The sequence below is a fragment of the Antechinus flavipes genome, chromosome 3 (genome assembly GCF_016432865.1).
Source record: "Antechinus flavipes isolate AdamAnt ecotype Samford, QLD, Australia chromosome 3, AdamAnt_v2, whole genome shotgun sequence".
In the NCBI taxonomy this organism is placed as follows: domain Eukaryota; kingdom Metazoa; phylum Chordata; class Mammalia; order Dasyuromorphia; family Dasyuridae; genus Antechinus; species Antechinus flavipes.
The window spans coordinates 51,078,662-51,106,107 of NC_067400.1; the positions used below are offsets into that span (position 1 = coordinate 51,078,662).

The 27,446-nt window shown below is 34.2% G+C and overlaps 1 protein-coding gene across 1 annotated transcript in view; it reads left to right on the forward strand.

Annotated features, from left to right (window-relative positions):
* The window catches only part of XRN1 (5'-3' exoribonuclease 1), an 88,073-nt gene extending 62,372 nt beyond the window's left edge, over positions 1–25,701 (forward strand). Inside the window, exons 31-44 of the mRNA XM_051983344.1 lie at positions 2,104–2,323; positions 5,712–5,807; positions 7,004–7,121; positions 8,623–8,684; positions 9,498–9,608; positions 9,764–9,883; positions 10,452–10,608; positions 14,301–14,482; positions 17,951–18,064; positions 18,159–18,261; positions 19,747–19,785; positions 20,159–20,322; positions 20,587–20,892; positions 25,176–25,701. Of these exons, the coding sequence (XP_051839304.1) occupies positions 2,104–2,323; positions 5,712–5,807; positions 7,004–7,121; positions 8,623–8,684; positions 9,498–9,608; positions 9,764–9,883; positions 10,452–10,608; positions 14,301–14,482; positions 17,951–18,064; positions 18,159–18,261; positions 19,747–19,785; positions 20,159–20,322; positions 20,587–20,886 (1,786 nt within the window). The 3' untranslated portion in view covers positions 20,887–20,892; positions 25,176–25,701. The remainder of the gene's footprint in view (positions 1–2,103; positions 2,324–5,711; positions 5,808–7,003; positions 7,122–8,622; positions 8,685–9,497; positions 9,609–9,763; positions 9,884–10,451; positions 10,609–14,300; positions 14,483–17,950; positions 18,065–18,158; positions 18,262–19,746; positions 19,786–20,158; positions 20,323–20,586; positions 20,893–25,175) is intronic.
* Positions 25,702–27,446: the final 1,745 nt, after the last annotated feature.

Below are 27,446 nucleotides of genomic sequence, written 5' to 3' on the forward strand. Positions count from 1 at the left end.
CAAAACAAAAAAAACTCAGTTTCTTCCCTAAAAGTATACCTTATCCCAAACTTAGCCATTTCCAAATAATAAGAGCTTATAGCTAATATAACTTTATGCTAACCACTTCATAAATATCATTTGGTCTTCCCATTAATTGTGGGAAGTAGTTTTAAGTGGCTTACTCCAGGTCTCATAGCTAGTAAGTTTCAGAATTTGTATTTGAACTCTTCTTATTTACTCTACAGAATAGTGTTCAATCCACTGAAATCTTCCTAGCTTAAAAATATCTTCCTTATTTACATTGTTTCAGAGAATCTCTGGTTAGAGCTTCTTATTTAGATTTTTATTTAGGAAGATTTTCTTAGCTACCACTCAAATAGTTGTCCCAACTATCACTCTTTTTTTTTTTTTTTTTTATATAAATTTTATTTTATTTAATAATAACTTCACATTGACAGAATCCATGCCAGGATAATTTCTACACGACATTATCCCTTGCAATCACTTATGTTTCGTTTTTTCCCCTCCCTCCCTCCTCCCCCCCCCCCCCCCCCAGGATGGCAAGCAGTCCTATATATGCTAAACATCCAACTATCACTCTTAATAACTCAGCATTATGTTCAGCAACTTCTCCCTGGAATATTATTCCCTGGAGTGCTAGTAGACAAGCCCTATTCATAATCTTTAGGTGAGCCCAACTGGAACATGGAAAATTCCTCAAGTATTAGGCTTCTTCATACTTGGGAGATCTAGTCCTACGCATCACTATCTAAGACATATAGGGATTTCAAGAAGGATGCTAAATGTTAGTTTTAGGAGATAAGAATACTTGCTGAAATTATTGTTTACATTTCCTCTGTCCTTTCTTTGCCCATTTCTTCTTCCATTTATTTGTACCAGATGGTTAGCTAACAGGATAAAAAGCTTGTAACAGGATGAATAACCAGCAGATAGTATAAATTTTCCATCCCCCAAGTCTTGTCAATTCTACCTCCACGGCATCTCTAGCTTCCATACATCATCTCCCATGCAGCCACTACCATCATCAGATTCTCATTTCTTCATGGCCGGATTATTTGCAAAACATAAATCTTAGAAGAGCTGGGGAGATGGGAGGGAGTAGGGAAGATGGCTGCCACATCCAAGAGTAGAATCAGAGATGAGACTGTTAATATTAAGTCCTAAACTTGTAGTCATAAAGTCAATTTTGAAAGGTTGGGCAAGAATGGATAATTTAATATGTAAAAACAAAACAAAAAAAACTCAGTTTCTTCCCTAAAAGTATACCTTACCCCAAACTTAGCCATTTCCAAATAATAATAGCTTATAGCTAATATAACTTTATGCTAACCACTTCATAAATATCATTTGGTCTTCCCATTAATTGTGGGAAGTAGTTTTAAGTGGCTTACTCCAGGTCTCATAGCTAGTAAGTTTCAGAATTTGTATTTGAACTCTTCTTATTTAATATTTAATGGATAACACTTTGTGTTAAAAATAATGTGGAGGTTTTAATGGTCTAAGATAATATGAGTCAACAATACACAGGATGGTAACCCAAAAAACAATTCAGTTTTATTATATTGTGAACATCATAGTTCCTAGAAGGAAGGAGAGAACACCACATTGTCTTTAATAAAGTCTTGAGGTCACTAGGTCTAGATAATCTACATTCCACAAAGGTGGAAGAGTCGGCCAGGTAAAGGCCAAATCAAAGACTCGCCACTTTCTTGATTTTTTTGTAGGAGAGAACAAAATCTACATACTGTGTGCAAGTGATACCTGGCAAAATTCTCAAACATACTAATCCGTTATATTTAAGGAAGTTAGTGAAAGTCTATGAAAAAGAGTCAACAGAGAAAGCCAGTTTAGTTTCAGGCAAAATGAGTCAGGCATGTCAAACCTCAGCTCTAATAACTACAGGATAATTTTAGTCTAGTAGAGCCAGGACATGGTATAAAGACAGTTTCCCTAGATCTTAGTAGAATATTTGACAAAATCTCTCATACTGCTGTGGAATGTATGGAGAAATGTAGGCTAGTTGGAACTACATTAAATGGCTGCAAATTGTTTTTCTTTTTAAATTTAAATAAGATTTTACATATTGTTCGTTCTTTTTAGGTGCTCACCAGCAAGAGGTTATCGACTGCCAACAAGTGCCTTAATTAACCTTTCTCATGGTAATCGCTCAGAGACTGGAAATCAAAAATTGACAGCCATAGTGAAGCCGCAACCTGCTGTGAACCCATGTACTTCAAGTTCATCTGGTCCGTTTGCTTCAGCTTCTCAGAAAACTCATTTAGGCTCCAACAATTCTCGATCAATTTTGACTCCTGCTCAAGTAAGATATCTACAGACTTATCTTCAGTTGTGCTTTATTTTTGTCTTTTTTGTTTTGTTTCTCAAATCAATCCAAAAACTACCAGATTTACTACTTTTCCCCAGTTATGTTAAAAGATGAAAGAACATAGGCACAAAGTTTATTTATTTTAGAAAAAACTTGTTTCATCCTCAAGATGAAAATATGATTTGAGGAGTATTTTTATTTAAGCTAATGGAAGATTAGTATACAGTAACATTTGGGGGTGGTTTTAGTTTAATTTACAGAATTCCAATGATAAAGGACAGAATCACTGAATCTAGAAACACATTTAAAGATTTTAATTTTATCTGTTTTCTTTTTTTACATCAATAGGATATTGTGTGTGTGTATCTTATGTGAGTAATAAGTACAAGCCAAAATTATTTAATACAATATGTCAGGCATTGATAAGGGGGAACAATGCTAAAATAGACTCTTTGCTAAAAGATCTCAAAGTTTAATAGGACAGACAGCATGCAAACAACTATGTAAAATTTAATATATACAGAATAAATTTGACATAATCTCAGAGGGAAGGTAGTGGCAATAAATGAGACCAGAAAAGATTTCTGAAATTTAGGTGAGATCTGAAGGAAGTCAAGATAGTTTTCAAGGAATGAGGCACAGCCAGTGAATATGTGCACTTGGGAGATGGAATGTCTTTTTACAATAATAGCAAGGAAACCAGTTTCACTGGGTTGTACATGGAAAGGAGTAAAGTTTTTAAAAATTGGAAAGGCTTTAAAAGAGAAACAGGAGTTTAAATTTGGTCCTGCAGTGACAGGAAGTTGCTATTTTGAGTGGGGGATTAGGGGCAAGAGGTAACATGTTCACACATGTACTTTAGAAAGATCACTTTGATAGCTGAGTGTTAGATGTTATGGATTAGGAGAGAAAGGGAGCCCAACCAGAAGCTGTGCAATAGTTCAGAATGAGGCAATGAAGGTTTTCCCTAGGGTGGCAGCAATGTCTGAGGGCAGAGGGAGCATACAAAGCATGTTGCCAGGTAAAATCTATACAGTTTGACAGCAGATTGGATATGGATGGTCAGAGGGAATGAGGAGTCAAAATTGACCTAGGTTGTAAACATGGAAAACTGGGAAGGTGGTAGTGCCCTAGATAGTAATAGGGAACTTTAGAAGTAGGAGAGGGCAAGAAGGAAAGATAATGAATTCCACTTAGGATATGTTGAATTCTAAAATAGGACATCCACATTGAGATGTCCAATAGGCAGGTGAAAATCCAAGACTAGAGGTCAGGAGTGTAGTTACAGCTTGATAAATAGATCTGAGAATCGTCTTCAATAGAATTGATCATTGAAACCTTGAAAGCTGATGATATAGTAAGTGGGAAAAGGAGTCACAATAGCCTCAAGGGATACCCACAGTTGGCTTTGGGGGAGAACCTGTACAAAGACTCAAAAGATGGAATATCATGTATGTGAAACAAAAAGAAAATGGGTTTAACTGGATCATAGGGGTGCATAGTGAATGAGAGAAAGAGATATAAGCTTAGAAAGATGGATTGGAGATTGGAGTCAAGTTATAATGGAGTTCTTAAATGCTAAACAGGAATTTGTATTTGACCCCAGAAGAAAAAGGACGCTACCCAGAGTTGATTAAAAAGAAGGAAACAATATTATTGATAGGAGTTTTAGAAATGTCACTTTCTTAGCAGGAGCAAGGAGAACAAATTAGTGCCAGTGTTCAATCTGAAAGGTGATGAACGTTATAAAAATATTTTTTCCAAATACCTGTAAAAACAGTTAACATTTTTTTTTTAATTTCATGTAGTCTCCTTTCCTTCCTTCTCTGCCTGAGACAAAGCAAAAAATATGTGTGCAGTTGTGCAAAATATTTTCCATTGTGAAATAAAATGCAAACCAAAAAAAAAAAAAAAAAAAAAGGAAAATTAAATGAAAAATAATGTGCACTGCTCTGCATTCAGACTTCGATCAGTTCTTTCTCTGGAGCATTTTTCTTAAAGTAGGAGAGTGACTGTATGAGTATAAAAAAGGAGATGGATATGTGAGATGTATTGTGGAGATAAAAATGACATGGTTGGATTTGTATAATAAATGAGGGATACTGGATAGGCAGTAATAGCATTGAGTTGTAAACCTGGATGAATTGCAAAGTGCCCTAATTGCAAACAGTGCAATTCAAAAGGAAATTCAATTGTTGTTTTTGAAATGTAACTGAATTTTTTGTTCATATTATTTAATTTAAACTAAAGGGTTGGGAAGTGATTTTTTTAAGTCAATTGTACCCAATTGAGGTTCTTACAAGACTTAAATTCTGTCATTTTAATTAAATGTATTTTACCAAGGAAACTAAAGAGATATAAAGAGACTTAGAAAATTAAGTAGATACACTTTGGGTTTTTTCAAGTTTAGGATTATAGGTAACATTTTAAAATCAGATTAATTCCACTGCACCACAGAAAGGATTAATGTTATATAGCAACCAGAATAATAACTTGGTTAATAATTTGTAATTTATGTGGATAATTACTTCAAAATTATGAACCATTGTTAAAAAGAAAATTAGTTCAGAGATCTGTTGCCTAACAAAGAATTCCAGTAAATATGAAATGTGGCTTAAAAATATGAAGTGTAACTAAAAATATCAGTCAAGTCCAAGTAATCATTATAAATTTTTGATACGGTAGCTAGCCTAATCTATCAGGTTATACAAACTACAAGCATTATAGACCAGATCTAGGCTAACATTGGAAAGGAATGAATTGATATCTTCATAGGTGTATTTTAAATTATTTTTAAGTTCTTCATTTGGATTTTTACCATTTAGTATAAAATCTTGGAAAAAAATCAATTGCAATAGCATATAATAGGAGCTGTTGTTCATAAAGTATTTTTAAGGTTTACAAAACAGTTTATAGATGAATTATTTTATTTAATTCTCTCAGTATCCTTGCAAGGTAGGTGTTATTATTATCCCCATTTTATAGATAAAGAAACTGATATTGAAAAGGTTTAAATGATGTGCTCCCTATCACACGGCTCACTCTCAGACATAACAGAATTTGAATGCAGATCTAGTTCTTGATTCCTACCAAAGGTCACTTTTCTTTATATACAATGCTCATTGGCTTTTAAAATGGAACTTATTCTAGAAACATAATTTCATTTTTTCCTTATTTCAAAGGGGAAAAACTCTGAAAGATAACAGCTAATGAAAGTTATCTAGGTAGCCAGATGTGTTTTTAGTTAATAAAGAACAGATTCTTGAAAACTTGAGTAAATAAATGATGGCCAGATTTGTTTTTTTATTTTATTTTTATTTTATTCCTGTTATTATGCTTACATTTTGTTTGCTTAAATGTATTCCTGTTGTGCCTTTTTCAGGTACTTGTTAAAGATGATGATGAATTTTGCAGTATTTGGCAATCATTGCAAGGGTCAGGAAGGCCTCAACATTTTCAGCAGAATTCACAAGAGAAGGTTAGTAGTATTCATTAATACTGTATGAAAAAAATTAATGAAAAACTGAAGAAAAAAACTTTTGGAAAAAGTACTACTATTTTGATAAATGCTACTTAGATTATAAAATTATATTTTCTTAGAAAAAAATTACTTTTTTGCACTTTAACATACAGACTTGACTTTTTTAGTATAATATTTAATTTTTTCACTAGTTACATGTTTAAATGCTTTTTGAACTTAAAAAAAAATTTTGAATTCCAAATTTTTTTCCCCTCTCCCTGAGTTAATAAGCAATTAGATATAGATTTAAATGCACAGCCATATAAAACATTTCCATATTAGTTATTTTGAACAAGAAGATGAGTTTTTAAAAAGTGAAAGAAAGGTAAAAAATAGTATCTTTTGATCTGTATCAGATAATATTGGTTCTTTCTCTGAAGATTTCTCCAAAGATAATCTTTGGGATTGTTTTGGATGGTTGTGTTGCTGAGAATAGCTAAGTCATTCACAACTCTTCATCGTAGACCATTGTTGTGACTGTGTACAATGTACTAATTCTACTTACTTCACCTTGCATCAAATTTTTCTGAAATCTCTTTGCACATCATTTCTTATAGTATAATATTCTATCACAAGCTATACAGTAGCTTGTTTAGCCATTCCCTAAAAAATAGGCATCCCTTCAATTTCCAAGTCTTTCCACCACTAAAAGAACTGCTATAAATATTTTTGTATTTACAGGTTCTTTTTCTTTTGTTAATTGGAGCAGAAAAGAAAAAAAAAATTTAAATCAGCTTTGACCTTACCTACTTCAACATCACTTATTTGGAATTGATAAGACTTGTAGGATTTAATATAAAGTAGTATAGCAGTTCTTCAAAGAAATGTTGAAAGACCTGTGTGAACTGATAAGAGTTAAAGTAAGCTCAACCAGAAGAGTGATTACAATGATGAAAAGGGTAATTATTCTGGACCATTCTTAGTCTTTGAGAGCTAAAGATGAAATACAACTCAAGAGAGAAAAGTGGTTAATGTCAGATGCAGTAATTTTAAAGTTTCATATTATTTTTTTTCCTAATTAAAGACGAAGATTCAGTTGAGATGAGAAATTCAATTGAAGCACTTTGAAACTCAACAAGTTATCTTATTAAAAACACTTTAAATACAAGTGTTAAAGGATCTAGTTACTAATTTATGGAAATTTCAACTTTCAGAGTTTGGTTCTACCTCAAGAAATAAACAAAGGAACTACTCCTACTCAGTATCATAAACCTGGCTTCAATGACAGCACCATTAAGAGTCAGCAAAGAAAGTGTGACCAATATAGAAGATGTAAGTCTAATTAAGTCTTGTAAGTTTAGAAAAATAAGCTTACTGTGGAGCAGCTAGATGGCGCAGTGGATAGAGCACTGGTTCTAGAGTCAGAAAATCCTGAGTACAAAATTGGCCTCAGTAACTTAACAGTTACTGGCTTTGTGGTCCTAGACAAGTTACTTAAACCCAGTTGCTTTACCAACAAAAAGGAAAAAAATAAGCTAGCTTCTCAAAATAATGTTTTATTTGTAACCATTAGGTTCTGGTATCTTAAAAGATGTATGTGAATTGTTTCAGAATGTGATAGATTGCTACTAATCTTTATACCTTTTTTGTTGGTAATATTTGATTAATTCTCAGGTACTAATAATAGTCTACCTTTTCTTTTACGAAAGTGCTTTTCTCACAAACACCCCATATTACAGAAATATCTTTAAAATCTATTATTTTAGAAATGTATTTTTAAAGTTTTAGTTTTGATGTTACTGGAAAAATTAGCAGACACTCATTTTATTTATTTTTATAAAAATAGTAGCTAGCATTGTTATAGTGCTTTAAGGTTTTCAGAGCAGTTTGCAGAGATCTCGCTTTAAGTGACTTTCCAAGGGTCTTTGTTTCTGGGGCCACATCTGAGAGTAAGTGCTGGATGATTCTCTGCACCAATCACTTGATCACTTTTCACCTGTTTGTGTGTGTTCATGTAAAAAGTCTTGGCTATCAGCACTTTGTGTACACAGGGTACTTACTCTAACAGGTTAGGGAAGACACAGGCCCTGGCGTAATACGCGCATGGAACAGTGAGTTGTAAAAAGCAGGGACCCCTTGATACTGAGAACCAGAGCCCTCGTAAAAGGATTTGAAAAGCATCTTCATTCTCTTGTTAGTTATGTGTAATTATATGTTTTAATATAAATAAAATCTTTTCTCTTTTTTGTCTGGTACATTAATGAGTGCTCCCAGTGCCCTGCCCCACTTGACCTTAAGATCCTTGGCAAATTCCCTCTCATCTTGAAGTCTCAGTTGCTTCCTCTGTAGGAAAGTTTGTACCAGCTGCCCCCAGGGCTGCCGGGCACACAGGAGATGGGAAGAACTGGGCCGAGGTGTTTGAGAATAACCAAGGACTAGTTGTGCAGTGGCGTTCTTACTCTTAAATCTTCCGATGGTTGGTGCTCCTCAGGCTTTTTTTTTTTCTGTGACTTTTCTAAGTTTACAATTCTGTGGCCTTAGACCTCTTTGGTAAATGAGACTCTCCTCTCCTGGGCATTCCTCTGGGTTTACCCTTCTGGTGCTGTGACTGCATCCTGCACACTTAATTTCAGGCCTTCCTGCTTTTTCTGACATTTCTGCAGCTTCTATTCTCAACCCCATCATGTGTTTTAGTTACAAATTATATTGTTTTTTAACTTAGCCAACTTCATCTACATCTCTGTCCAGCTTTTTTTAATGTCTTATTTACCAGATTAACTTAATTAAGCTTTTTTCCACCTCATTTAATCAGAACTCTTATTTGTATTTATAGTTAAAGAAGATGGTAAAATTTCTAAGAATGAATGTCAATCACAAAAGACAGTAAATAAACAGGTAAACTAAACTTTGGCAAGTTTTTATTTTTACATACTACATATTTATTTTCATAACCAAGGCCTTGCAGAAGATTGAGCAGTTGTCAGTCCAACTATTTATGATGGAACTCTTAATAATGTGCCAAGCACTATACTAAGAGGCTAAAGGTACCAAAAAAGTCCCTGCCCTCGTGGAGCAAAGATTCTAAGAGAAACATACAAAGTAGGTGTAGACTAAATTGCGGTAATCTGAAAAAGGGAAGCATCTTCTGAAGGTTCCCTGAGAATTTATGTCACAAGTTGGGGACGGGAGAGAGAGGCAGAACAGTGTGAAGATTTAAGAGATAAATGAAAATTAGAAGTGACTTGATCTTAAAAACCCTTTATACTTTATTCTCAATACTTATTAAGTCTCTACTCTGTATTTGGCATTGTATTAGGTACTGGGGATAATTGTGCATGAATGAAATAATCCATTGAAGGGAATTTACATTCTGATAGGAGACAATTAGGACATAGATTAATACATACAGAATAAACAAAGACAATAAATACCAGGAAATTTGAGAGGAAAGGCAGTGGTGGTTGAGGGTATTATGCAACAGATGTGTGACAAAGAGAGGGTTTTGGAGGGGGCAAAAGGGAGGATGAAGTAGGTGCATTCTAGCTCTAGGGATTAGCCAGTGTAAAGACGAGGGCAATGTTGGGTTGTGGTGATGAAGAGTTATGTCCCCTAAGTCAAGTCTATCATCCTTAACTTGGAAAATCCTTTAAAGCTGTAGTCATATTGTGTTTGAAAAAAGAAGTCAAATTTATGTTTACTCATCTACAGACTTTTGGAGGAACCCCCAAATCTAATGTTAAGCTTTTGAAGAGAAATGAAAGTTCCAATGCCGCAGAAGTCCAAAAGGTTGTAACTGATGATTCAAATCCAACTGGGAAGGTAAGAGAAAGTTTGTCTGATTTCCCAAAATTATAAGTAGTAGTGAGATTGTGACTGAATAAATATAATAAATGCCTATAATTAAATATTACCTGTTAGACCATTATACATTACTGTTGTTCATCTGTATGTTCAAATGATTTTTACTCTCCTAGACTGACCCTGGAATTGAGAATTTCCTAATATCCTTGAAAATTACCAAGGAGAATGAAGTGCAATATAATGAGGAACCAACAACAAGTGAAGAACATTTGTCGCCACAGTCATTTGCTATGGTTAGTTTTTTTTTGTTTTTGTTTTTGTTTTTTAAGTTTTTATTTTATTTCTCTAGTGTTGGTAAATCTGAGTTCAAGTCAAGCCTCTCCTCCAATACTAGTTGGTCACTTAAGTCATTATTAATTAATGCCCCAGGCCATTCATTAAGGCTAAATGTGGCAAAACAGTCATTGAAACTCTTTGATAGAAATTCTCTCTAAAAGAACATCACTAATAAGTCACAATTCCAGAACAAAACAAAACAAAACTTGTTGACATGCAAGTAAAGGTTTTATTTTCTTATAAAAGGGAACACTTATTAGACAGTGCCCTCTGTCTTATATACATACATGATTTGGTTTGCTAAGGATGGTTTTCTGGACAAAGCAAAACCATGGAACTAAAGCTATCCCTTTTTCGCTTTGTACCATACCAATCTTATCACTGCTATCCATTTTCAGACAGGGGTTGGACAGGAACAAAACTTATTTTTTGCCATGAAATGTTTTCATTAAGAGAAAAATATAATTCTCAATAAGGAATGAAAAGCAATAGGATCATACTAATTTTTGTTGTGCTTTCTTAAAGAAGGGAACACAGATGCTTAAAGAAATTCTGAAAATTGATGGCTCTGACCCTGCGGACCACAAGAATGAAGTAAAACAATTAGTTAATGAAGTTAATGCTTCTTCTAATAGGAAAGAGGTCTATGGATCTTCACAGCCTAGGCAAACCAAGAAGTTAGGTATGTAGAATGTATATAGGTTCTGTATTAATCATCTAAAAGTTGTTTTTTTAAATTGTGTGCAATTGCCATAAAAGCAAATTAAACAATTTGTAATATATTGTTTAATTAATAGCTTGCAGTACATGTTATTAGCTATATTATGTAATAATTATATATTAAGTAATAATTATGTAATACTAACTCCACAGATGTAAAACGTAAGGAATTTTATTAATTTTCTTATTCTCAGTTTAAAATCACTGCTTCTGAAATATTTGATGTATAACTAAAAATCTTTTTTTTTCTTCAAATTATAACACTTTAAAAAGTTAATGTCCAGAAAAATCTGTATTATCTGTACATTAGGAATTCACGATTCTAACGTTTTATAAAGGCTGAAATTATGACAGTTTATTACATGCATTTGGATACAGTTCTGTTACTTAACTATACCACTTTCTAGTTATAGTCATTAATGCGTCCTAGCAAAGCTCATGTTTCAAAATTTTGCTTAGCATTTAACCAAGTTTGCAACACACAGCTCTCTCTTCATAATATGATTTATTGATTGGTTTTGATGGAACAAATTAATTACATCCCAAAAGGTATTATTTTTATTCTCTAAAATTCATATTATAAAGGAAATTCCATTACATTTTAAATTACCAAACTGATTTATAATTTGATGTCACTCTTCCTATAATATGAATACAATTTTGGGAGCATTTGTTTCACAGGGGTGGTCTGATACTGGAAAATCATAAGGAATCAAGAGAAAACACATTTCTGAGTAGAATGAAAGTATTCCCAATATGAGAAACAAATGAAGTGACTCTATTTTCCAATATATATATTTTAAAAAGTGTTTTTGGCATGTAAAACAACTTCAAGAAAAAAAAAAACATTTTAAACTTTTTATAAAAACTATGATTAAAGCATAAATCTGCTTAGAACAGATTGCTTTATGCAATCTTAGAACAAGGTTGAATAACTAAGGCATTCAAGATATATTCACTACTGGTGGGATACATACACTTTAAATTTTTTAAATTATTATCCTCTACAAAGTCACTCAAATGACTCCTCATAACATGGAGATGATCCTGGGCATTCTAAAGGGTGACTGTTGCAGGTTTTATTATGCTAAAAGGCTGTAAGTAGAACCCTAACAACAAAAAACATTAATGGTAAACAAGCAGGTTTTCATAAGATTTTCACCATTGGACCATATCTTCATCATGTAATAATTAACTAAAAGACAGAAAAGAATGAGAGATTTTGCTGTACTTACTGATTTTTTATTATGACAAAATATTTGTTACAATAAAAAAAACACCTTAAGATCTCATATTCATTAAGATCTTCTGTACATTGCAATCCTTAACTATAACTAGAATGACTCTCTAATCATAAACATTAAGGGAGGCCTCAAATAAGCATATGTATGCATGTCAAAGCTGTTCTCCAATGTGATAGAGATGTAGCTCAGCCTCCAAGTGTAAAGGGATTTTTCTGAAAACAGAAAAAGACCCCAAGTACTCCATTTTTGTGGATCACATTTATCCTAATTACATTAAATTAAATTAAAACATTGCACAGCCTCCTGGAAGAAATGTTACCACTCCAAAAAAGAAAAAAAAATTGGCCTGACTATCCATATAGGAGAAACTTAAATGGATGAAGAACATCCATTGCCCAGACTATAATATGCATTTGGATGGATGACCTCTAGAGCTAGGTATACCTTATCTAACACAGATAATACAAATGGACCTAGAGTTTTAACAGGAGAAAGGGAGCCAATTGGGTTAACCTAAAGGAAATTGCAAAGCACCTTTTAAAGCTCCCAAGCTTTCCTCTAAAACTAAAGTCCTCCTTAATACCAACATTCTGCTGGTATTATTATACATTGAGACATCGACTCCAAAAACCTCTGAAGAATTTAAAATTAATGTCATATATTTGACAGTGGAAAGGCATATGATAGGTGTGAGTAAACTGCGACATGTAATCATTGAAGAACTAAGAAAAAAACAAGAATTTAATTATGGCATCAGGAAAACATATATTAGAAAGAGAAAATGGACTGGTCATGTACCAAAGGCAGGAAATGATAGGTGGACAGAGAGAGAGTTTTCACTGACATCCAACAATGACAGAAAAAAATAAGAAAAACATCCAATACATGGGAGGACCCGGGACAGATTTATGAAACCATATTGCTGAGCATTTCACAGAAAAAAATCAGTGATCCATTTTGAAAGAGAAAAATTAACATTTGATAATACTAGAGACAGCTGGGGTTTATAAACCATTTAATTTCACTGTTAGTGTATTCTAAATGTGAGATATCCTTACAAAGTATCCAGAAAACAGACATACTACTAAAAGAGCTTAACTCCCTAATCACTTGACCCACAAAAACACAGGTCTTGGTGAACTTACATCTTTCATGTGTGGAACTTCACAGGGAGTGAACTCTTTTTCCTACTCCACTCTACTTTTCAGTTCTGAAATAATGATTACATGTACACTGTCATTGCTCCTATAAAGAGTGGGTAAGTGTACTCCTTGCTGACTCCATTTGTCACCCCTTAACTTGGTTAACTTTTAACAAACCAAATAATCACTCTCTTACCACCACTCACTTATAAGTGTTGTCTCCCTCCTCAAGAACATATTTTTATTCCTAGCAGTATCACAGTGCTTTTTATATAGCAAGCTTATAAGAAATGCTTTTTTGTGGAAGATATGGATTCAAATCTTATTTCTAACAAGTTTTTTTAATTGATAATTTACCTACATTACATACATTTACCTATTTCTCCTTTTTGTGATATCTCTTGTAAGAAAGTGAAAAATAGTTAAATAATAAAATAATCTCATCTCAAAATCTCAGCATTTAACATCTACAATAACCCCTTTTAAGCTCTTTTTTTTCTAAATAACAAAGAATTTTTCTTCCCTACCCTTCACCCCAATGAACAAAGAAACATCAACTTCTTGTAACAGTATGCAACAAAAAAAATTTTTCTCAATGTTTGTATGTATGCATACATACCTACTGTATATATATATGTATTCACATAAAATATCTCATTACATACTTAAATCAGTCACATTTTTATAATGTGTCATCAGTCTTCTGGAATCATGAATGGTCATTATTTTTGTCAATGATCATGTTTCTTACAGGTTTCAAAGTTGTTATTACAATCTTGCTGTTATTGTATAAATTGTTCTGGTTCTACTTATTTCATCCATCAGTTTATAAAAAACTTCAGATTGTTTATCTTTATAATAAAGTGGGAGAAAAGAAGAGCAAACTTTTTAAGGGATGTAGTCTCTCACTCTTCCCTACTTTTCAGTTCTGAAATAATGATTAGATCCACATTGTCATTGCTCCTATAAACAGTGCGTCAGTGTACTCTCCACTGACTCCATTCATCACCCCTATAACTTAAGCAAACCAAAATATCACTACCTAACTCCCACTCACCTATAAGTGTTGTCTCCCTCCTCAAGAACATAAGCTCTGGATATAGGTCATGTTTTAACTATAGAGTGAGATGTCTTATTGTTGGGTTTTGTCTTAACTATATTCTGATTAAAAAATTATTTTCTTGTAATATATACTTTGGTTGAGAAGTTATACCTGCCACAGTATTTTATTTGTTGGTATATCATTCTTTTAAAATTTCTTTTGGTAGCGGCTTATATGAATAAACCTCATAATCCAGGGGATTGTCATAATGCTCCAGCAATAGACAATTTAGGCCGACCTGTCCTCAATCAGCAGCCGCCTTTGTCTACACCAGTATCAGAGCTTTCCAGACTTTGTTCTCTTGTTGGAATGCCACAACCAGATTTCACCTTTCTCAGAACGCCACAGGTAAAGTATTATTACTTTATTTTTTGTCACAATTTAATGGGGGGGGGGGGGGGGAGTGTAATTATGTAACACTCAAGAGAGTTTATAAACAGAAATAGATATAAGAAACATAGATATTGTCAGGCCTTTGGTAACATTTCCAGAAACATGATTCTTCAAATCTTCAGTCTCACTTAAAGGAACATGCAGTAGGTGGAACAGAAAATAGATTTTTGTTTCCACTTCAAGTAGGTACTTTGTGCCTTGGAATTAAAAGACAAAGTTGAAATGTTAGTATTTGTACAATGGACCTAAATCATTTATTGGACTGGGTAAAGATATGGACACCAGGTCTAAAACACCTTTTCCCAGCTTGAATAATATAGTTTCTTGAGTATCAGGTACTCACTCTAAGATTTCTTTGTATGCAATGACGTTCCCACTGGATCAATGGATTACATCTGCAGGTACCATTCTTAGCTTTTCATTATTCCTCCCACTTTACCCTAACTTATTGAAGTTTGAACATGTTAAAAGGAGATTTGTAGTACTTCCATTATAGAAGATAATTATATCTTCTTTTCCCTTATAAGATTGAAGCATAGTTAATTCTGTGCAGCAAGCTTTCAATAATAATTCTTACCTCTACTTACCCTCACATGTACATGCATCCACGGGAATAAAGGTCAAGGACTACAAAGCAGATCGAATACACCTTCTAAAAAGGGAAATGTAGGGATTGCATCACAAGAGGAGTGTTCCTGTTTCCTCATGGGACATATAAGCACGCATTCTTTGTCATTCTTTTGACTTTGTATATACTATTTTTCTTTCTATTCCTACCTGGCTTTACAAAACGTTTCTACCATATCTTATAAGGTCTCTTTGTCACTGGGACAGAATTCACCAAAGGATTAGAGGAGGAGTAAAAAGAGAGCAGGCCTAGCTAACAATGACAGGCAAGGTTAGCCTGTCTGCAGAATTTGTTACTGAGGTTACTTAAGTTCTATACCTCGAATAAGAAACATGATTTCTTTATATTTTATGCAAAAACTGAATCTACTGATACAGAAAAGAAACAAAATAGAAAGCTTTAAGCAAAAGTATAGCCAGCAACATAATGATACTTTTTCAGTTACATATAAGGCTTTTTTCTTTACATTTCTTCTTAAAATTTTGAGTTCCAGATTGTCGCCCTTTCTTCCTCCTCATTGCCCCATGGAGAAGGTAATGCAATGTGAAGTTATGTAAAACATTTCCATAAAAGTCATGTTGCAAAATAAAACATAGTTCTCCCAACCCCAAAAAAAAATCTGAAAGGGGGAAGGAAATATATAAGTATGTTTCCTTTAGAATAGTCTTGGATAATTGTGTTGCTAAGAACAGTAAAGTCACTCACAGCTGATCATCCCACAACATTGCTATTACTTTGTACATAGTACATTTTGTTTTACATGAACTAATGAAGGACTTCACAGGTTTTTCTGAGAGCGTCCTATTCATCATTTCTTATAGAGTAATAGTATTCCATCATAATCACATACCAAAATTAATTCAACCATTCCCCAATTAATGGGCATCCTCTCTTTCCAATTCTTTGCCCTAAGAAAATAGCCATTTTACTATTTTTAAAATACCTTTTGGGATTCATCCCTAGTACAGTTAAGTCAAGGACATGCATGATTTTATAGTCCTTTGGGCTAGTTCATATCTTTTGATCATTCATCATTTGGGGAATGGCTCTTATTTTTTATAAATTTGACTCAGTTCCATTTATATTTGAGAAAAGAGGCCTTCATCAGTGAAACTTACTTGAAACTTCTTTTCATAATTACTACTGTATTTTTCTCCCCTGTTTATAATATTCCCCCTCTCTTCTTTTCCCCTGTCCCTCCTCAGAAGTGCTTGGCTTCTGACCAGCTCCTCCCTCAAATGTGCCCTCTCTTCTATCACCCTCTCTGCTTCTTGTATGCCCTTCCCTTCCTACTTTCCTGGGATGTAAAACAGATCTCCATATTCATATTGAATGTAAAACAACAAAATCTTAAAAATCTAAATGCCAGAGGTGAGGTTTGAAAGTAAGTACCTCAAAGCTGCATTTTCTAAATTGTTGAATCACATTGTTTCTACTACTTAAATGCTGGTGTCACACACACACACACACACACACACACACACACACACACACACACACGAAAGCATTCCTAGTGGTTGTCTCTTATCAAACTATATACATTGCTTTAGTTTTTTTATAGGAACACTAAAATGCCATGGAAAAGAGGACCATGAGCTTATTTTGCTATTCAAAAAGAATAGTTAGAACCTTATTTTTGTTTTATTCCATCTATCTGAAGTGAATTAATTTTTTAATTCCCAAAATACCACATCCCATATTCAAACAAAGAGCCATACTATCTCATTAAATGCAAATTTCAGATTATATTCAGTGCTTCATAGAATTGATCATACATAATGAATACTGAAGAAGAAACTGGACTAAATGAGAATTTGAAATGATGGAATTAATTTAAAAAAAAAAAAAACTTTGTGAATGAGAGGGGAACTTTAAGCAACCTTAAACTGCATTTTAATTAATGGAGACAATATATTGCTAGTGACCAGAGGGCTGTCCTCAGAGTTGGAAAGGCCTAAGTTAATCCACCCTCTCACAGGCACAGCCTGTGTGACATGGGGAAGGCACTTCATTGTCCATTCACCAAAGCAGCTCTGAGTTATAGCCACCTGGATGCACTGTCAGGGGGAGGGGAATGTCCTCTTCCCCTTAAGGCTGGTTTTCTCTTAACAGAATGATTAGACATCTTTCTATGGGAAAATACCAATGGGACTTTAAATGTTCATGCCCAAATTGATGGGGCTAAAGACTAATCAATAGTAAGGGAATATATTGGTAAATTAAGATGTTTCTTCATGACCTTTATCAATTTGGGTTATATGGTCACATGTTTCTAGGCAGTTTTTGATGGTTCCTTCCAAAGGACCTCCCTGTGCAATGGACAAGCAATGTGGAACAGTAGAAAGAACATGGACTTTAAAATGGTCAACTTGGAGCCCTAGGAACCGCCGCTTAGTTTCTGGCTCTGCCATTAGTTCCCCGTGTGACCTTGTGCAGCTCTACCTACTGTCTCTGAGCCTCTCTCTATTTCCTCATCTATAAGATGACCTATAACAGGACAGGTTAGGAACCTGAAGGGATTTTCGTTGTCACCTAACCAAAATCCCTTCAAGTTCCTAACCTGTCCCGTATCTGAACATACATCTCTTTGTTTGATTTTGTTATTATTAAAGAATGAAAGGTTAGCTCCATAATTTCACTGGTCTTGCTACTGAGTAATTTTTGTCTGATTGTTTATAGAAACTTTCCGCTTTCAAAATACATAACCCGCAGTAAAATATCTTCATTTAGATGAATCTTGCTGTTAGTGGTAATTGCTGACATAGTCTTATGAGTATATATTTTATCTTTTGTAGACAATGACAGTTTGTCAGGTAAAATTGTCTAATGGCTTACTAATACATGGACCACAATGCCCATCTGAAAATGAAGCCAAGGAGAAAGCTGCTTTTTTTGCTTTACAACACCTGGTAATATCAATCTTTGACTTATTTTAAATTTTTATTGTTTTGTTTATAATTTACTTGCATTTTCTTATAGTCTTTTTTTTTAATACTTCCATAGAGCACTGTAGGAATGAATTTTCCTTTGCCTCCACCAATGTTTCCAAATTATCCACCTGCTGTACCCACCGGGGCCATTCCTCCCGTGTTTGCCCCACCTACTGGTGAGATATGAAATTTTTCTAAATCTTTTTAAGATGAATTTTGATTTTTGGAAATGTTTTTATAAGGTTCTAATTTGGAGGTCTCATATGTATGCAGAGTATACAAAGACATTTTAAGATTTCACGAATTAACTATTTTCTCAGTTGGGCTGAAATTTTTAAATAATTCTATTTTTTTTTAATTTGGAAGTTATTTTTTACAGAGATTATCCTTTGAATAATGTTTTGATATGAAATTTTTTAGGTCTTTTTATAATGCATACTGAGTACAAAGTATACTTGCAGAATCTTATTTGATTATCCCTTTCCAAAGCATAAAATGATTAAAGTGTATGTAGGATATAGACATCTGTGGTAACCCAAAATTCTACCTAGTTTTTTACTTAATAATTGGATTTTACAACACGATGTTTCTAATCTTTTTATTTCCATTGATAGTTTAACTTTCCATAGATTTCAGATTGCATGGGGCAACTATGTGGTGCAGTGAATAGAGAATATCAGCCCTCAAGTAAGGAGGACCCGAGTTCAAATCTGGCCTCAGACACTTACTATTTCCTAGGTTGTACGACCTTGGGCAAGTCACTTAACCTCAATTGCCTCAGCAAAAAAAAAAAGAAAAGAAAAGAAAAAGAAATAAGCTTGCTTTTGGGGGGAGGAGGTAAGAGAAGGGGGGTGGAGGTAAGAGAAGGAAGGAGGAAAAATTGGAACACAAAGTTTACAAAAATGAATGTTGAAAACTATATACATGTATTTGGAAAAATAAAATACTGTAAATCTCCATAAAATTTTCAAGCTATAATCAGAATAGTGCTAATCACAAGATAAAACTAATATACATGAACATTTTGGTAATATTTTATAAATTTATATCTTTCTGGGAACAAACTTTAGATTTGACAAGATTGGGGAGCCTCTTTGACTTGACAACCTTATATTTAGAAAAATTAAGTAAAGCTAGTTGACTTGCATGCTAGACCAAAATAACATATATTTAAACTTATAGTTACCATCAGCCAAGTTAATTTGTAGATAGCATCAAGGCCTAGTTTTTTGGATTTCCATATGTGTACATTTGAAAACTTTTACCCAGTTCCATTGAATTGGATTATGTGCACATTTACAGCATAAATGGTTTACATGCTAATGGTTTTTTAGTAAAGTGCTTTTTAAAAAATTCTTTTATTGATCTTAAAATTTACAAATCACTTGAATCTTGATCAAGCTATAGTTTTAACGTTATCTTTTTTTCTACCCAGAGACATTATTTGGGTAAACTTGGTGCATTCCTTCTGCAATGACACTATGCTGATGACTAGATTATCATTATTTAATTTCTTTTTAATTACTTTTTATTAACCATTCATGAAAATATTCCAAACAAAATTTAAGCTACTAATAGTATTTGAGGAAGATAAAGTTAATTTACGTGTTAACATGAAAGTGATCTGATTTCAAGACTTGAGCTTTCTTGGTTTTTTATAGGCTGGGATCACTATGGAAGCAGCTTAGCCTTTGGGGCAGGTGAGATCCTTAAGATTGCTCTCTTTGTGCCCAGGCTTTTGCCCATAGGACAGTTTAATGGCCCTTCTGTGATTTTTTTATAACAATGCAAATATTCCTAAAGACGCATGTCAATATGTGAAGCTGTATGATTGCTTTGTATTTAAATAGCATTCATGATAAATTGACTTCTCTGGCCAGTTCACAATCTTTGGAGTGGCTCCAGGAGGAGAATGCCTTAAGCTAGAACAGCTATTTGCAAATAGAATGTAGACTTTTTCACAGGGGAGAAAAAGAAAGCCAAAAAAGGCTTGGGGAGATCCTTGATTCTTGAGAATTTTGATCCTAAATCTTCCATTCCCAAGAGTTTACCATTTTCTGTGGTTTTTTACAGCTAATATGATGCCTCCATCACCTCACATCTTTGGCTCAATCCCCTGGGGATCTCCAATGCCAATTCCTGGGAAGCCTTATCACCACCATACTCCATATCCCACCAACATGCCTCTCACAGGACCAGTGCCAGTTGCACCTCACAATCAGTTCATACCTCTTCAGGTAATGTCTGAAGAAAAGACTTTGTTTTGTGTACATATGCATGCATTGATTGATTAACTCATTCACTTGTTTATTTTTGTGGCTGAATCCCCCATCATCAGCCAAGCTGAAAGTGCAGCAGCATTCCCCTTGCCAGGGCCCAACTCAACCATACAACACGGAACCCCAGGCTCAAGCAACCCACCAACCTATAGCAATTGTACTTGTTACAAATAGTTTTGTTAGGGAAAAAATTTTAATTAATGAAATGTTTCTTCCTTAAAGGTTACAAAGAAAAGAGCTGCGAACAAAAGGAACGTTGAGTGTAAGGCAGCCCCTGGCTGTTCTCAGGCTACTCCTCTTCAGCCAGCATCCCCAGGAATGTCAGAAGGTGCCCAGTTAACTTCACAGGAGAGTTCATCAACTTTAAAGTCACCTCAAGTTCCTCCAGCTACAGTTTCTTTTCAAGACAGAGTAGCCCCTTCAGGTTCTGGTACTTCTCGTGGTAAATCAACACCAGGTTCTTCAAGAAGAAAATCAAGGAAACTGGCAGTCAACTTTGGTGTTTCTAAACCATCAGAATAAAATATGGTATTTAGGATTAAATTAATGTTTCATTTATAACCTCCCCCAATTTTTTTTAATAAGGATATATATATGTCCTATTAAAAAAAAAAGAATGCACTATTTAAAAATATATATTGTTTGTTGTATTAAAAAACTGAAGAGCTTTTTAGATATTAGGCTTTTTTTCAGACTGTTTAAAAATATGTGTACAAAACATTTGTGTTGTGAAAGAAAGGCACTGAAGAAGCAAACTTAAAATGAACCACTCCATCCATCCATTGTGCCTAGACAACGAGCATCTTAGCACCATGACTTGGAGATTATGTGAGCAATAATAATAGCATTTTCTAATCTTTCTTTGAGGCAGTAAATAGTGGTAGAGTCAAAAGAAGGCCTCAAACATATTTACTAAAAGTGAGTTTTATTTTTGTAATAGCTTAACAAAATGGATGGGGAAGAAAGGAGTGGCTCTTATTTTTTTGCATTTTAATTTGTATTCTTTAGCTGTATGGGTCCTTTGAGCCTACAAGAAATTAAACCTTGGGCCTACAAGAAAAAAAAAATGGGGCTGCTGCTGCCAGGCTTGTTTGTTTCCTGTCCAAATTTTATGCCAAAGCTGCTTTCAAATACCAACCAGAACTTTGATCTTTCTAAATGTCAAGAACTTTAATAGCAAATTAGGTTTGAGTAATTAAAAAACACTTGGGTTGCTCATGAACCAGCATTGTTAATTAATAATAGTTTAATTTAAACATCCACAGGATACAATTACTACAATTGAATAGACTGTTGGACTATAATGCAAGTCATTAATCATGTCAATATAATTCTTATGTATGATTTTCCTGCTGCTGCTTTACCACCATATGAACCTGCCTCTCATCCCAACACAGTGCTGCACAGGGGACTAAAGAAATCTTAAATATAGTTTCAATTCCAGAGTGTGTCCTAGCATAGGCGCAAACATCAATCAATCAAATATCAAAAATCTATTTTATATATTATCTCCTTGACAGATGTCTTTCCTGTCAGTTCCATATTTTTAAACCATTTCTTGGAACTGCTTAGTGACTGGCGTGTTTTCTTTGCATGTTATTTATATTTATATTCATGTATGAGAGTGTGTATATATTCAGTTTGAAACTATTGAAATTATTTTAAAATTTGTTAAAAATTCAGTGTCACCAAGGCAAATTTGTATACTTAAGGATCTAGTCTTTGTTATTTGTTTTTTAAAGAATGGGCATTGTCATAGGCTTTATTTTTTAAAAAATGATAAAAAAAGAAAGGACCACACTGAATGTGGTATTGCTTTTTAATCTTGCGTCCAACTTCATTGGTCTGTTCTGCTCTGGGTCTTAAGGCAGTTTTTATTCTCAAAATTCAATTGTTAACAATGTTTTCCCCTGTCACTGCTGATTCTAGTGTTCTTTTAGGAGGTTACATAAAGTGATATTAACAAAAGAATAGTGCCTTTAGCACAAGGAGATGATCTTAAAACGGATATATTACTGTTTTGAGCTATTCACTAGATTCTGTATTGATTTTCTTGGTTCTTCAAATACTAACTCCTTAATTTTTATTGTTCAGAAGAAAGTTTTTGTATATTATGGTTACAGTGAACAGTGTCTAATGAGTCAAGTAATTGGAATATTACAGACTCTCTCTGTCAATGGCACTGCTCAATAGCCAACAGTCATTCTTGGCTTTCAGATACTTAGAGGCCACTTGTTGGAATAGGAAACATTTGACTCCTCTTTTGGAACCCAAGAGAAAAAAACAAAATCTAATAGAAAAAGTGATGTTAGTATAAATGTACATTTATGGCATATTAAAATTACTTCATCTTTAGCAGCTATGGATACTAACAAACAAATCATTTCAACTCATTAATGTTAATATAACTTCTTTTAGGACAGAAAGAGAAGAAAATACAGAACTCCAAGAAGAGTTTTATTTAGTACTGTGCAATTTTCCATCTTAGTTTTTAAATGTTCTAGTTAAGCTTGCTCAAAATTATATGATCTGCCACCTTAAAATAGCAGAATTGCTTTAGCATGATGCCAAGAAAATGAGTGAATTGTTTCATAGAAACATAAAAATAAATAACCAAGTGATTAGTTAACAATCATGAATTCCTGTAGGGCTTTCTTTTTTCTTGAAGTTCTTTTCCAAGTGTTTATCTGACTGAAGCTGCAGAGATAAAATGGAATAGAATACACAAGGCAAATGGACATCTTTTACCTACTCTCTTCAGGAAGCCAGTCTGGTACTAACTTTGCCCCAGAAATGAAGATTTGAAAGCCCTTAGAGAGCTTATCCACCTCTGGTTAAATTATGGGATTTTGTGTCCATTTATGGTTGTGCCTGGTGTAATCTTTTCCCCTATAATTGAGACTTTCAGCCAGAGAGCCTAAATTATTTAGTTAACTGTTTGATCTATAGCAAGCTCAAATTAGTTCCCTGGAATGGCAGGATGCTATTTACTCTGCTGCCTCCTTTTTGCAGATCAAACTCTTCTTAGTAATATGATAGGTGTCAGAAGAGCTAAGCCCAAAGTGGTTTATCTGTAGGTGTTTCAGAAAAAATACTAAAGTGTCCCTTAACTCTTTATTTAAGCACTAGTTAGATGCATACTTAGTTAATAAAATGTATTTATTTATTGACCACAGTTAGCAGATTCTTCCATCTATCTTCAAGGATGCTGCTCATATTTTTCCAAATTACTTAAAGTTATTTTTATATTTTTATAGATTAAATAATCCAGACATTTCATAAAGATTTAGGTATCCCAGAATGGATGAATTGAAGATTTTAATTCATCTGTAAGTGAACCTTAGTTCCACCTTGGAACTTGCTAGTTAACAAAAAGCATCCAAATAGTTATAATTGGAAATGCTTTTTGTTGGTTTATTATTATTATTTTTTTTGGATAGCTAGTAGAGATGTAGATGTATTCATTTAAGATGGTTTTCATTTTTGTCTTGAGAACTACTTAATATCCAATTAGGACTATTTTAAAAAGGGAGAAAGCTGGTATTAAATATCAAAATAAAATATATCAAAACACTGCTTTCTTGACTACCATTCTAGCCTATTCAAAATAATCTCGGCTCTAAAGGTTATTTGGAAAACATTTCATTAAAACCTATTGTAGTTTCTCAGTTTTTTGGAGTTACTGATAAGTCAAAAAGTACCTCTCCATACCCCAATCCGCCCCCCCTTTTTTGTAGAGGGGGCAAAGTAGTTGGGGTGGGGGCACTGGGTGTGAAACCAATCATTGTTCATTGTCTGGGAGAGAGGCATAAATAGTGCTGCTAATATGTTTTTGTTGGCTTTAATGAGCAAACTTTGGCAGCTAAATTTTATCTCGCTAAAGGTTTTTAAAGATACTCAGTCTTCTCCTAATTAAAGATACAAACTCAATACCAGAAACAAGATAGGCTTATCAAAGTTGTCAGGTTCCCCACATAGAAACACTCTCCCTCTCTTTCCCTTCCACCCCATCCCCGACAGCCAAATAGTATTATAACAAAAGATAGAATTAATTTACATTATATAAGGCTACTGAAATATTGTAGTACTACTATTTAAGGAAGGGGAAAAATTAGCAATGAAAACGGGATTCAGTACTGAAAATTAGATCATATCTTTTGAGTAACGTGTAGCTTTTTAATAATTTTTTGTTAAGACTAATAGTGGTATAAAATTTGGAGATAAAACCTTTTAATAGTGTCCGACCCTTAGAATGGGAACTGAAAAAGTAATGAAGTGCTTGGCTGTATCAAAGCATTCAGCCATCTGAAGTACAATTGATGAAGAGCACTATCCCATATTCAAGAGATATATCATCATAGTAGTATGAAACCAGTAAATTCCCTTCCAAACCAGTATATTTCAGAAGTATTGTACCCCCATCTTGCAAGTTTTACAGTCATTTCAATGCTGTAAAATGGAGGAGGTAATTTTGTGTAGCAGAGCAAGCACTGGATTTAAAGGCAGAGGACATGGATTCAAATCCATGTTCTACTTAATGCCCATGAGACCTTGAACAAGTCACTGTATGGACCTCATTTTTTGCCTCTCTAAAGTGCAAGGTTTGGACAAGATAATCTCTGAAGTCCTTTCCAGCTCTAAATCCTGTCTGAATTCCCAAGGCCAGTGAAGATTCTGTTTCATCTGTAGCCAGATTCTCATACTATAGGCTCATGCAGAATCAATCAGATGAGAATTTGTCCCATAGTTGGCTGTGGGTTTCATTCATCCCTTCTTCATACCTTACAGTTCATTTTTCTTTTTATTCACAGGTTGCATACAGTTTCTTCTACCCGATGCCCAATTGTTTTAGTTTTTATGTATTCTAGTACATGAGTAATGGATCTGTGCTACATCATCCATGACTTCAACATTTGTTTTAAACAATGTAATTAAGTTACATTTTCCAAATATATCTTGAAGCATTTCTTTATCCTCATAGATAAAAATATTTTATATGTACTGGAATTTTTCATTAGAACTTATACAGAGCAGTATTTTATTAGAATCCCAAAGGGAAAACCTTTCTGTGCTCATTTTGTAGTTTATGTTTTTTTAATACTTTGTCATTGTTTATCTGCCAAGTAAAGTGTCTTAAACTTGTATTTGAATGGATCTAGAATGTATTTTTGTGTTTAGTGTTAAGTTGTGCATTTACAGATTTCCAGCATGTAGTTTGCCTAAAAGACTGTGCAAAAAGTATTTTAAAGTATGATACATTGGAGGAATAAAAGAACCAGCCATAACATTTAAATGCTATATACATCTGTAATTAAACAATTGATAATCATTCTATAAGACCTGTTGTTTGGATTTGTCTGTTTGGATTCACATCATTGAAAATTTTTCAAAGATTTTTTTTTCCATGATTTTATATTTTGAGTGTCTCAGTTCTACAACACATCAACCTTATTCTCCACTGGAATACCTTGAGAATTTAGTATCATTTCCATATCATACCTGAAGGCACTAACTGGAACAAGTATAGTGACCTCAAGCAAGTTACTTAGTAATGTTTCTGAGCCTTGATTTTTGTCATCTAAATGAGATCACTGGAGGGTTTCAGGAAGAGGCTGAGAAGGTCCTTTGGTAAATTTGGTAACCTTGTGTGAAAGCATTTTCTTGAACTGCATTGAATTGAACACATCCCACCCAATGATCATGATTTGCACATAGGCCAGTGTGAAGGCATCTGTTAGCCCCAGAAGCACTTGGCATTTGAGGATCATTTGAATTATTTCCTTAAATCACTACAAAGACCACTTCTCATCTTCACCCATTTCTCCTTTTCTGTTTCATTGAGACCAATACAATGCAATACAGTTACCTCTTATGATTTGCAAGCTAACCTGTAGGTACAAGGGATAAAGAAGAGCCAGAGCCTGAAAAGAGCTTATATCTTACTAAGAGGACTCCAGCCTATATGTAATGATTTAGTAAAGGGAATGTAGCTGGCAAAAGGGTCATTAAAATGCAATCCCTTCAACATAATTCAGTTTTTATTAAGTATTCTTTGTGTTTATAGTTCCAACAAGCAGCCCAAAATTTTCACCAGAATGCCAGAAGACTCCATGATACCTCCAGCCTCAAAGAAAAAAAGGAACCAAATCTTCCTCTACCTGCTTTGCTGCTCAGCATATCCCCTGGCAAGGGGCCTAGCTGAATGGTTTCCATCAGCCTCAAAGCAAGGACTTCCATCTGTGCCAGGCCAAGGAAACTCACCTCCTCAGTTCTCCCAAAACAAGTTGTGGAGAATCTCTGGTGTGGAATCGAGCTATCTTGCCTTGGACCTGTCCCTTCAGGAAAGAAAGAGCAAAGTCGGTGGAAAGCAAGACTGACTAATGCTGTTCAGGTTTGACTTTCATCGCCTCTTTCCTGCATCCTCTCCAGTTTGCAGATAGAAGAGAACCTCCCATCTGCCCCACTGACTCATATCATACTACTTCTGTGTCCAGCCTGAAATCCCAACCTACACATCCCAGAGCTCTCGAACTAGGTGGCCATCCAAAGCTCATTCCCCTCACCACACGACCAGATTTCTTATTCTCATCCCCCTCAGTCCATCCTGAAATTTCAACCACCACCCTACCATCATAAATTATGGAATGCCTGATCCATAGGCCACAAACTTCCCTTCATCGTAAATCTTTTTCTCTTGTGCTAATTTCTCTTTGAGTTAAAAATGAAGGCTAGCTTCCCATCAATGCACACCCTCCGTGATTATTCCTTCCAGTCCTGGCTGAACCTAATTTAATTCCTCACAAGAAGAAGTTGAAATACTCCTTGTTCTTAATTGCCACTTCATTAGTCATAACTTTTTCTCCTTTGAGGTTCATGCTATTTATCTCATCAATCAAAATCCTGGTATCTATAGGCACCCCCATAATGAGTTTGATACATGATAATTTTTTCTTTCTCTCCCACTAATGCTGTTACAGTAGCAGATTTCAGTATAACATACTCATCAAAAACTCTTAACCACTCACATCTTTGACTTCCCATGACCCAATCCTCTGTCCCACATCAGCCACATGCAAAGATCT